The following is an 11,992-nucleotide window of genomic DNA, read 5'->3' as shown; positions in this document are numbered from 1 at the left end:
GCTAAGCTAAGTCTATGGAACAAAAATTTAGAAAAACAAGGCTGACAAGATAAAGACGATGAAGAAGTGTAGCAGTTGAATAAGTGTAGTGACGACAAAACTCATTTGGTACCTTGGGGGTAGAGAAAATCACTTTTACGTTAGATGAGTGGTTAAAAAGAAAATTTATAGTCCCACTGTCCTGTTTCAAGTGAAACATTTCTAATTAGATACGAGATTTCATATAGTGTTGTGGATAAAGTGGAGAGAATAAATTAAGAGAGATAAATGTTTCTATATAAAAAAAATATGTTATTTAGAGTTGGAATCATAAAGAAAATATCTGTCACTAAGAATGAGATGCATGGAGTATACAATATGCATAGTGAAGCAAATTGGTTCACCACTTCTATGATTAGAGTTGTCAACTGGCCATCCTGGCCCGGCCCAACTCAGCCCATCGTGAAACAAAATGGGCCTCAACTAAGCTCATTGGTTTAAATGGGATTCAATTAGGCCATTTTGTAAACCAGGCCCAGGCCCATCAAAGGCCCACCTTATATAATTAGAATTTTTTTTATAATATAATTAAGTAACTATCCACTAATAATTGTATTTCTCTATTTATGCATGTCATATTGGGCATGAAACACATTAATGTTCTCTATAGCGTTCTAATTTGTTGGATGTCTCTGAATGGACTCAAACTCAAACAGTAATTGTCTAATATCTACACAAGTTCCCAACCAAAATATAATGCAACATTCAATATTGACTCGATCCAAACCTCAATATTGGAGTATTTTTTATCCAAGATGTAAAAAAGATGATTCTGAAGTTTATCTTTAAAAAATATGACATATTCAAACCTCAATATTTGATGAATATTTATAGAATTTTTTTAAATTTGTTACTTTGTTCATATATTTCTAGTTTTAAAAATACCCATCTACTAATAAAAGTAACAATATTGGTTCTTCCTTTAATTATGCACTTACTTTTAGATACAATAAAGAACATGGAAGTGATGCTATGACAAAGTCAGTAAATGAACATAAACACGTTATTTAAATTTAGATTTAATGTAAATGAAATATAAATACAAGTTATATATTTTATTTTGCATATAATATTTTAGCCTCTCCTTGAAATTCATAAATAAAAAATTTAAACAAAGCTCGGCCCAGCCCAGTCCACCTCAGACATGGGCCTGGGCCGGCTGTGCCTCAATATAGGCAGGCTTGGGTCGGGAAGGGCCAGCCCGATCCACTTGACAACTCTAAGTGTAAGTAGCGTTAGTGGACAGTCATCTACATGAAAACGAAAACGAAAACGATCTGAGTATTGGGGTTTCTAATAAAACTCTTTGAAAATTAAATAAATACACAAAGAAATCTATTTAGATGATTATCGGATCAATTATATTCGAGCAATTAATACAAGTTATATGCCAGTAACACAATTAATTCACGTAAAAGAATTAATGTAACATCCTTGACCAAGGTATGCCCGTTCCCATGGGCGGGGGAATAGTACTTATTTTCATGTGCGAATCTTGTTTATTTTATGTAAAAATTATAATTTGAAGTCATGAATTTAACACACACCAATATTTATGTATACATTAATATTTAAATATGTTTAGATAGGGTTTTGATCTATGAAGATCAGATTTAAATACAAAAACGCAGAACGCGGTCATACGTAGGGCATTTTTAGGTCATAGTTAGTTTATTTTTAGGTCATGCTAACAAAGTATGACCTAAAATGATCTTAACATGACATAAACCCAAATCTTATAATATGACCTAAAACTGCTTAATTATGACCTTCCGTATTTTTGGTTAATTATTGACCATTAGATCATCTAATCCTAGGGCCAAGATTTGGGCTGCATTTTTGGATTCAAACACATACTTATTTTGATCATCTCCTTATTTAGATATGCATATATTTAGTACATTTAGATATTTTTAATTTAAGATGGTCTATTAATAATTTTTTACAATCTAAAACTAAAAATGAATTCACATTTGACTTTGTCTCCATATATATTTATACTGTCTATCATTTAATTTTTTTCACTATTCATTTTTTTCTCTCATTCCACTAACTCATTTTCATTCACATTTTATATTTCGACCCACATTTTATTATAAATATAATATATAAAAGTAAGATTCACATTCCACTATTTTTTTATTTTAAGACTAAAAATGAATTCACATTAACTTTGTCTCCATATGTATTTATATTGTCTCTCATTTCATTTTTACACTATTCATTTTTCTCTCACATTCAACTAACTCATTGTCATTCACATTTTATATTTCGACTCACATTTTACTGTAAAGATAATATATAAAAGTAAGATTCACATTCCGCCATATTTTTGAACTCACTTTTAATTATATTCTTCATTCACATTTTATATTTCGACTCACATTTTACTATAAAGATATTATATAAAAGTAAGATTCACCCACTATTTTTTTGAACTCACTTTTAATTATATTCTTAAAATCGTGTCAAGTCAAAACATGACAAATTTTGTCGAACAAATGGAATATTAACATAAATTTGGCCCCCTATCAAAAATTCCTAGCCCCACCACTGTCCGTCACACTCTATGTGAAGCATTTTTAATTCGGTACGAGATTTTATGTAGTGTTGTTTTGTGATTAAAGTAGAAAGAATAAAGTAAGAGAGTAAGCATAAATAAAGTCAAGAGATAGTTGTTTCTGTATTCAGAAATGTGTCATTTAGAATGGGACATCCTAAAAAAGAAAATATATCACTTATAGTGAGACGGAGAGAGTATATTATTTTTTTCATGATAAAAATGTTGATTGGTCATTTTCCTTTAATTTGAATTTCATGTCAATGCCTGTACAAATTTTCTTTTCCCTTAAAATTAAAGACATTTGAAGGTTGGAAAATTTTCTTTAGTGCTGACTTTTAGTTATTTAAATTCCAGACGTCACACACACATTAAGATTATTCATACTCCGTCCCAGATAATTTGAGACACTTTGACCCGCACGGGTTTTAAGAGATCTAATGGAAATGAGCTTAAAAGGTTGGTGGGATGTGGGTCCTACTTTTAAAGTACTCTATTAGTTTTATAATAAAATGTGAGTAGGAATTAGTTAGTGGAATATGAGATTCACTCCCAAAAATAGTAAAAGTGAAATATAACAAATTATGTGGGACGGTCTGAAATGGAATATTGGGTCAAATTATCTGGGACAGAGAAAGTACTTTATATTTAACTGTACTTACTTATTTTATGCATTTATGTTTTCTTAAGAATAAAGAATAGAATTTTTTGCATAAGTAAGTGACGATGTCTTGATTTCCTACAAGTATCAAAATTCATCAAAGGAAATAAATTTTCGATAATTTATATTGTACTAATATTCTTTCTATCTTAGCAAAATCCATCAAATTAGTTTGCTAAATAAAATAAAAAGAGAATAAGGTAAATTAGACTCTCCTCTGCATTATCTTCTCTGTTACTTTATTTTTTCATTACTTTAGTTATTTATCATTATTTTTTAAAAATAAATGCGTAAAAGCAAATATTGTATATTTAATAGGATAGAAAGAGTAGTACTCTAATCCAATGGCCTTTAAAATGTTGATACAATGAATCACAAAGTGACAAAGACAGCGTAAACTTGATTTTGAAATCTTCTTTAAATTTCATGTTCATGTTTATGGTATTTTTTCGTTTTGACAATAAAATAATTTAAGACGTTTGAAGGTCGACAAATTTATGTAGAGTTGATTTGATTATTTAAAAATCTGGACATCACAAAATATGGAAGACACCAAAAATCATATGTTCTTCAAATTAATTACACCAAGATTATTCCTCATTTATCTTCAATTGTATGGTTTCATATATGTTTATGAATCTATGTATACGTTTTATTACTACTGATCTTATTTGATTAATGTATATACAATATTGAATAGACTAACGAAATTTTATTATGTATTTACTCACTTATAAAAGCAATCTATAATGCAATTTTGGAAATTTATATACTATGACCTACAATTAAGGTAATTTACACAATACTACTATATCTTTTGAATAACTAGCATTTACAGTAAAATCTTACATATTTAAACTATTTTATTTTTACTGTTTATATCTTCTTATTTTTAAATAATGTCATTTAAATTTTTCGTATTACATTTATTAATTTGAATATGATACGAGAACACGAAACTTACAATTTAACACACATAAAATTACTGAATTAGTATGAAAAGTTCGTATCAATGTTTATGTTCGGTTCGTTTATCCCATTAGGCCATTACTGTTATTTTTTTATAATCATGAATTTTTTGTCATGTATTAGTCAGTGTTTATTTTACTAATATTTTGACGTTGAGATTTTAGATATTATTGTAAATTCGAGGGCATATACTATAAATTACACTATTACAGATCACACCACATTTAAATTCACGATTACACCCATATTAAATGGATTTTGTACATAAAAGCGATTTAAAGAAATCAAAATCGATTAATTACTTTCCATATTAAGAATTGAGATCACCGATTTATTTATTTATACCTAAAAACATAGTCTCATTTCCAGATTAGATTTAACAAAACCGTACAGGGGCATTATCGTCAAAACCTTCATCTTCAAGCTCGGGAAATGGCGGATTCCCGCCTAAACAAAGTGCTGATCCCCGCGCTCGAGAAGATCCAGAAAAATGCTTCATGGCGCAAGCATTCCAAGCTCGGCGCAGAGTGCAAATCCGTTATCCAGCACCTCACCTCACCGAATCGGAGCCCTACCGCCGAGGCGTCTTTGCAGCAGGGCGTTGTTCTGGATTTTTCATTGTACGATTCCGAGATCGTGCTCAGTCCAATCATCAACGCACTCTCCACGAGCTACCTCAAAGTTTCGGAGCCTGCTCTTGAAGCGGTCCAGAAATTGATCGCCCGCGGCTACTTGCACGGCGAAGCGGACCCCAGCGGCGGGGCGGAGGCGAAGTTGCTCTCGAAATTGATCGTCTCCGCTTGCAATTGCCACGATTTGGGGGACGAGTATGCGGAGCTGTTGGTGATCAAGTTGCTTCTCTCAGCGGTCACGTCGGTTTCGCTGCAGCTGCATGGTGATTGCCTGCTGCAAGCGGTGAGGACGTGCTATGACTTGTATTTGAATAGTAAGAATGGGGTGAATCAGACGACAGCCAAGGCCTCGTTGATTCAGATGCTAGTTATTGTGTTTAGGCGAATGGAGGCCGATTCTTCTACGGTGCCAATGCAGCCTATTGTGGCCGCGGAGCTTATGGGGCCAGTAGAGAAGGCGGATGTGGATGAGGCATTTGAGATGAAAAATTCAACCGTAGAGGGCACGAATCCGGCAGATTTGTTGGACTCGACGGATAAGGATATGCTGGACGCTAAGTATTGGGAGATCAGCATCTATAAGACGGCATTAGAGGGTAGGAAAGGAGAGTTAGCAGACGGTGAGGGAGAAAGGGATGATGATTTGGTGCGGATTGGAAACAAGTTTAGGAGGGATGCTTTTTTGGTTTTCCGGGATTTGTGTATGCTTTCTATGAAGACTCCACTCAAGGATGCTGCTGCAGATCCCCAAGCAATGAAGGGGAAGATTGTGGCATTGGAATTGCTCAAAATTTTACTGGAAAACGCTGGGGAAATATTTAGGACTAGTGAAAGGTACTTATTTGTTTATTGCATTGTTTCTTCCAAATTATTTAGTTTTACTCCGCTTAATTTATGTATTTGCATATAAATATGATGCCTAAGCATGAATATCTGGCTTACAAGATTAGTGGTAGTCTGTAGAACACTAGAGATGGTGTACATATATAACTGGAGAGAGTGCCGTGCATTTAGCATTAAGATAAGATATGGATATTCTTTGTGCCGGGACTGCATCATCGGGTATAGAAACTATGCTGATATGGTGTTGATTGCTAGAATAGCCTCGCACTCTTTTCTTTTTTTATGAGATAAGATTTGCTTAAATTGGAGGATTCGTATACAGTAGTGAGAATGTAAATTTTCTCTAAATGACTAAATGGGAAATTTCTTATGGAGTTAGCGCAGGTATTATTCAATTCGGAATTTATGACCAAACAACTAAGTGACCCTAATGAGGAGTACTCATTTATACCCATGTCATTAGAGGCTCATCTTATTTCCTGTCCTGTTTGTCTACTAGGTGACACTTTTCCTCGAAATGTACTAATAGAATTGGAAAGTAGTTTAAGAGGACCATATGATATATCCATCCTTTGATATCTGGGAATGGTATAAAAAATGCGAGTGGCTAATTGATTACTTTTTGCTTGTTGAAACTTCCAGTGTTTGCTGTCTAGCAAGCATTTTATGTTCATTTAGTTATATTGCAATAGTAAATGGTTTGCCATGTATTTTTTACATTCTGCATCAGTTGTTCTAGATTTGACTTACCCTAGTTCAGGTTCTCTGTCCTTGAACTAAAAGTGAACACTTCTTAATGCGACCCTTATACAAGTTACTACTAGACCCCTAATGGGTATGGTGTCCCCATGGTATTGTCTTATTAACACCTATACTACTCAGCTCCTCAAGAAGAATTGTTGAGTTTGACAATTGCTCAAAAATATCTTAGTGATCTTTGAGTAGATTCTGCTAGTATAATTAGCATGGCGATGATATATAGTTCCTGTACCAGTTTTGAACTCTCTCGCAGCTCTTCCACCAAGAGCATCCATCTGCTGCTTGTTTCAATTTTATTTTCCAGTTTTCCCATTACTGATTTTTTCTTTCCAGATTTGGCTATTCCCAGTTCACATGCTGATTATTGTCTTTAGTCTTTGTATAGGTTGTTTGAGAACTCTCCCTTTTTCCTTTATAGCTGTTCTATCTTTCTCAGTTTGAATGCAGAGCATCCCTAATTATTTTCATTTGTTAAACAGATTTTTAGATGCTATAAAGCAGTACTTGTGTTTGTCACTATTGAAGAACAGTGCTTCAACTCATATGACCGTTTTCCAGCTCTCATGCTCCATATTTATGAGCCTGGTGTCGCGTTTTAGAGCTGCATTGAAAGCAGAAATCGGGGTATTTTTTCCTATAGTAGTCCTCCGAGTGTTAGAAAACGTTGTGCAACCCAATTTTCAGCAGAAGATGACAGTCCTTCAGTTTCTGGGGAAGCTGTGTGTAGATTCACAGATCTTGATAGAAATATTCCTTAGTTATGATTATGACTGTGATGCTACTTCCAATATATTCACGAGGTAATGACTTGTCCTCTCTTTGTACTTTTCGTCCAACTTATATCTGATATTTTTGAGTCAATACCTTTTTAATCTTTTGTCAAATAACTGCTGGGATTCCAAGTTATGCATGCAAATCATATCATTGCTAAAATTCAACAATCATATGGTCTCTGGTTTCTCTTGTCATTTCATTTTCTATTCCAGAATGGTCAATGGACTACTTAAAACTGCTCAGGGCGTTCCACCTGGGGTTTCAAGCACACTTCAGGTCCTGCAAGATGCTAGTATGAAGCTAGAAGCTATGAAGTGCTTAGTTGCTATCCTAAAATGCATGGGTAACTGGATGGACAAGCAATTGCAAATTGCAGATATTCAGTCATCAAAGAAACTAGATGCTGCAGACAATGGTTCTGATACTGGGAGCCCCCCTCGCCCAAATGACATTATAGATGAGCCAACTAAAAGATCGGACACACAGTCTGAAGCCTCCAGTGAAGTTTCTGATGTTTCAACCCTGGAGCAGTGTCGTGCCTATAGAGCTCGCAAGTCAGAGTAAGCTTGATTTTGAAATCTTCTGCCTAATGGCAAGGAATCTAGGACTTGTTTTGATCTTCATGTCGTTTGGAAATTTCAGGTCAATTTATTATTCCTCCATAAATACGGTGGTCCTCAAGTTCATGATTGAAGAATGTTGGGCTCCAATGCTGGCTGCCTTCAGTGTTCAACTTGACCAAAGTGACGATGAAATTGTGATAGCCCTCTGCTTAGAGGGCTTTCGTCGTGCAATCCATGTCACTGCAGGAATGTCCATGAAAACTCATAGAGATGCTTTTGTGACATCATTAGCCAAGTTTACCTCACTTCACTCACCTGCAGATATCAAAAAGAAAAATATTGATGCAATCAAGGTAAATTTAGTTCTTTGTGCTTGCTGTGTATGATTAATCTTATAATGATATGAGAAAGCCTTCCCATTATTTTTATATTTTAAATTTTTTTTAGCTGTCATTACATTTTGCTCAGTGTCATTCGGTCTATTCTTGTCTTTTTGTTGGAATTATGTGCAACCATTATCTTTTAATCTATTTCCGTGTCCCTAACTTCCCTTTCTTGTTTAGTACCCTATTCTGTAATCTGTATAAAAATTCTTGTTTGTCTATTGATTCATTTTTTTATTGGGGGGTTTTTGGTAGTGTGTAGTTCATTATTCATGGTTACACACCTTACATGGAGTAGAAGCTGGTACTGCATAATTGAATTTTGCTTTTAAGCCCGAGGTCCTTTCTCCTCTCCTTTTTAAAAAAAAAAGATATTCTTAAATATATTCTGATTTGGTTAGCTGCGTATTATTTGTGGGATGATAGAGCATGATGTTTCTAAAAACTTTTTAGTTCTGTGTTAAATCTGACTGAAATGATTAATGCTTGTTACTCATGTTCAGCAATTTTCAAGATTTTCTGACTACTCAGGTCCATCTGTTTATTTGTTTTAACAGGTTATAGTCGCCATAGCAGATGCGGATGGGAACTATATACAGGATGGCTGGGAACATATATTAACATGTGTTTCACGGTTTGAGCATTTGCACCTACGGGGTGCAGGTGCATCACCAGATGCTTCTTTCTTTGCAATCCATCTTAATGAATTAGACAAATCTAAACAAGGCAGATCAAATATTCTTCCTGTTTCAAAAAAGAAGGGAGCTGGGAATATTCAGAATGCAGTTTCTGCAATGAGGAGGGGTTCATATGATAGTGCTGGTATAGGTGGTAATGTTGCTGCAGGAATAACATCTGGACAGATGAACAACTTGTCCTCTAACTTCAACATGTTGGATCAAGTTGGTGATGTTAACCGCATATTTATACAGAGCCAAAAACTTAATAGTGAGGCAATAGTTGATTTTGTCAAGGCTCTCTGCAAGGTATCTATGGATGAACTACGATGTACATCTAATCCTCGGGTTTTCAGCCTCACTAAGATTGTTGAGATCGTGTAAGTTAATCGTCACCTGATCCTTTACTCTGTACACGTTGACCGCGGAAAAACTTAACTAAATTATTTTTACCATTTTTTACTTATTTGGCCATGCAAGTGACTTCTATTTTGCCCCCTCTTAACAGGCACTACAACATGAACCGCATTAGGACTGTGTGGTCTAAGATTTGGCAAGTACTATCTGATTTTTTTGTGACCACTGGCTGTTCAGAAAATCTTTCTATTGCAATATTTGCAATGGACGCTTTGTGCCAGTTATCAATGAAAGTCTTGGAAAGAGAAGAATTGGCTAACTTTAACTTTCAGAATGAGTTCATGAAGCCTTTTGTAATTGTAATGTGCAAGAGTAGTGCTGTTGAAATCCGAGAATTGATTATCAGATGTGTTTCTCAGGTGGTGTTATCCCAAGTGAATAATGTCAGATCGGGATGGAAGAGCATATTTATGGTACGGAACCTTTAATGTGGATACCAAAGTACTCGTCCCTTTCAATTATTATGGCCTTGGGAAATTTATTTTTAAGTGAAGCTTATGGCGATAAATTTCTCGTTCAACCCTCTGATTCCATTCTTAATTGCAGGTCTTCACAACAGCTGCGTATGATGATCATAAGAACATTGTCCTCCTCTCATTCGAAATAATTAAGAAGATTTTTCGTGATTATTTCACATATATTATTGAAACTGAATCTACTACTTTTACGGACTGCGTAAATTGTTTGGTTGCATTCACCAATACTAGGTTCAACAAAGCAATTAGCCTTAATGCCATAGGTTTACTTCAGTACTGTGCTGAAAGACTTGCCGAAGGAGATCTAAGGAAGGAAGCTCCTGAAGTGGCTTCTCCACCTTCACCTCAAATTGGTAAAGAAAGAAAAAGTGGGGAACCTGCAAAGAGGGTGGACCATCTCTATTTATGGCTTCCTTTGTTGGCAGGTAATGATGTCTTTTTTTTTAAGTTGAAACTGATTTCACCCAAAACTACACTTTTTTGTCCCTGCATATGCAGAGTATGATTAATTCAAGTAAAATAAAGTATCTCTCTCTCCCCAGGTTTATCTGACCTGAGCTTTGACCCCAGTCCTGAAATCAGGGAGGGTGCCTCACGAATACTATTTGGTACTTTGCGTAACTATGGGCATCACTTTTCCCTAGCCTTGTGGGAGAAGGTGTTTGAATCTGTCCTTTTTAGTATATTTGATGAGTCTGCGCACATAGATAATGGTGAGATGGAGGAACTCAATCAAGATTCATGGATGCATGAGTTGTGCACATTGGCTATGCAATTAGTCGTAGATCTTTTTGTTAATTTCTATGATACGATCAATCCCCTTCTGAAGAAGGTGCTGATGCTACTGGTCAGCTTTATCAAGCATCGTCATCAAAGCCTTGCTATTATTAGTATTACTGGTTTCGTTCGCCTAATTAGCAATGCTGGGGAGATGCTCTCTGAAGACAAGTGGTTGGATGTGGTTTCATTTCTCAAAGAAGCGTTAAATGAAACATGTCCGGATTTTTCCTTTATCCTTGATGACAATAGCACAACAGAGGCCTGGGGAGATGATGTGAATGAGAGCAGTCATGATGAATCTGCCGAGGCAATCACCTCCAATGTTGATTCAGATAATAACTTAGGGAGTCATCGTCTGTACGCAGCTATATCCGATATCAACTGCCGATCTGGAATTCAGCTTTTACTATTACAGGTAGGTACTATCATAAGTTCTGTTTGTAGCCCATTCCGGTTATTTAAGTCTGACAAGAACTCTTACATGGAATATGGCAGGCTATAGAGGATGTCTACAATATGCACAGAGCTCGATTATCGTATAAAAACATTTTTATCCTTTTCGACGTCGTGCATGCTGTGGCATCTCATGCTCGCAATATAAATAGCAATGGAGTGCTACGTCAAAAGCTCAAAGAACTCGGGTCCGTGATGCAAATGGACGATCCTCCTCTACTTCGCCTTGAGACTGAGTCTTACATGAATTGCCTCAAATTTCTGCAGAATCTTGCACTTGATAGACCACTTAGTTATGAGGAGTCAGAAGTGGAGTCTTATCTTGTCAACCTCTGCCAAGAGGTCTTGCAGTTCTACATTGTAGTTGCCTGCTCGGGACATCTTCCCGGCTCATCTCTCGACAGGCAACCACAGTGGACGATACCACCAGGATCTGGAAGACGAACAGAACTGGCTGCACGAGCACCTCTTATCGTTGCTGTTCTAAAGGCTATAGGTACCTTAGGAGATTCGTCATTCCATAAGAACTTGTCTTGCTTCTTTCCATTGCTTTCGAGCTTGATAGGTTGTGAACACTTTTCAAATGAGGTCCAACTCGTGCTGAGTGATGTACTCCACTCATCAGTGGGTCCAATTCTCCTACGTTCGTGTTGACCTCTGGCCCACACCTTTTTTTCAGTTGTATGATAAATTTTTTTCTTACAAAAGTATAGGCTATTAGTGTGATATTTGAGCTTTTGAGAACTGATTTCGAGAGGAGAAGGGAAATGTCATCATGCAATAAATCTATATTTGGAGGAGGCGGATTTTTATGTGGAAAAGGCAGAAAGTGAGCGAGAAACATAAAAAAAAATCGAAGTTAAAAAGTCTAACTTGGATTATAGTTCCTCCGTCCCATTAAATATGCAACATTTGGAAATTAGTACAAGTTTTTATATAGAGTTGTTTTGTGAATTAATGAAGAGAGAGTAAAGTAAGAGAGATGAAAAAGTAGAGATAGAGATGT

General features: G+C 35.6%; 1 protein-coding gene across 1 annotated transcript; it reads left to right on the top strand.

Annotated features, from left to right (window-relative positions):
• The first annotated feature begins 4,661 nt into the window (after positions 1-4,661).
• On the top strand, positions 4,662-11,679 carry LOC125209516 (brefeldin A-inhibited guanine nucleotide-exchange protein 2-like). The gene is made up of 9 exons (XM_089066444.1): positions 4,662-5,695; positions 6,943-7,263; positions 7,450-7,797; positions 7,880-8,153; positions 8,741-9,240; positions 9,369-9,690; positions 9,824-10,178; positions 10,296-10,948; positions 11,029-11,679. The coding sequence occupies exons 1-9, from the start codon at positions 4,662-4,664 to the stop codon at positions 11,638-11,640; spliced, it is 4,419 nt and encodes a 1,472-aa protein (XP_088922570.1). The 3' UTR covers positions 11,641-11,679.
• Positions 11,680-11,992: the final 313 nt, after the last annotated feature.

This window comes from Salvia hispanica, chromosome 3, assembly GCF_029641045.1.
Source record: "Salvia hispanica isolate PSC_SH4W2 chromosome 3, Shi_PSC_v1, whole genome shotgun sequence".
Classification (NCBI taxonomy): Eukaryota; Viridiplantae; Streptophyta; class Magnoliopsida; order Lamiales; family Lamiaceae; genus Salvia; species Salvia hispanica.
The sequence above is the reverse complement of the archived record's forward strand: the minus strand, read 5'-3'. Positions and strand labels throughout refer to the sequence as shown.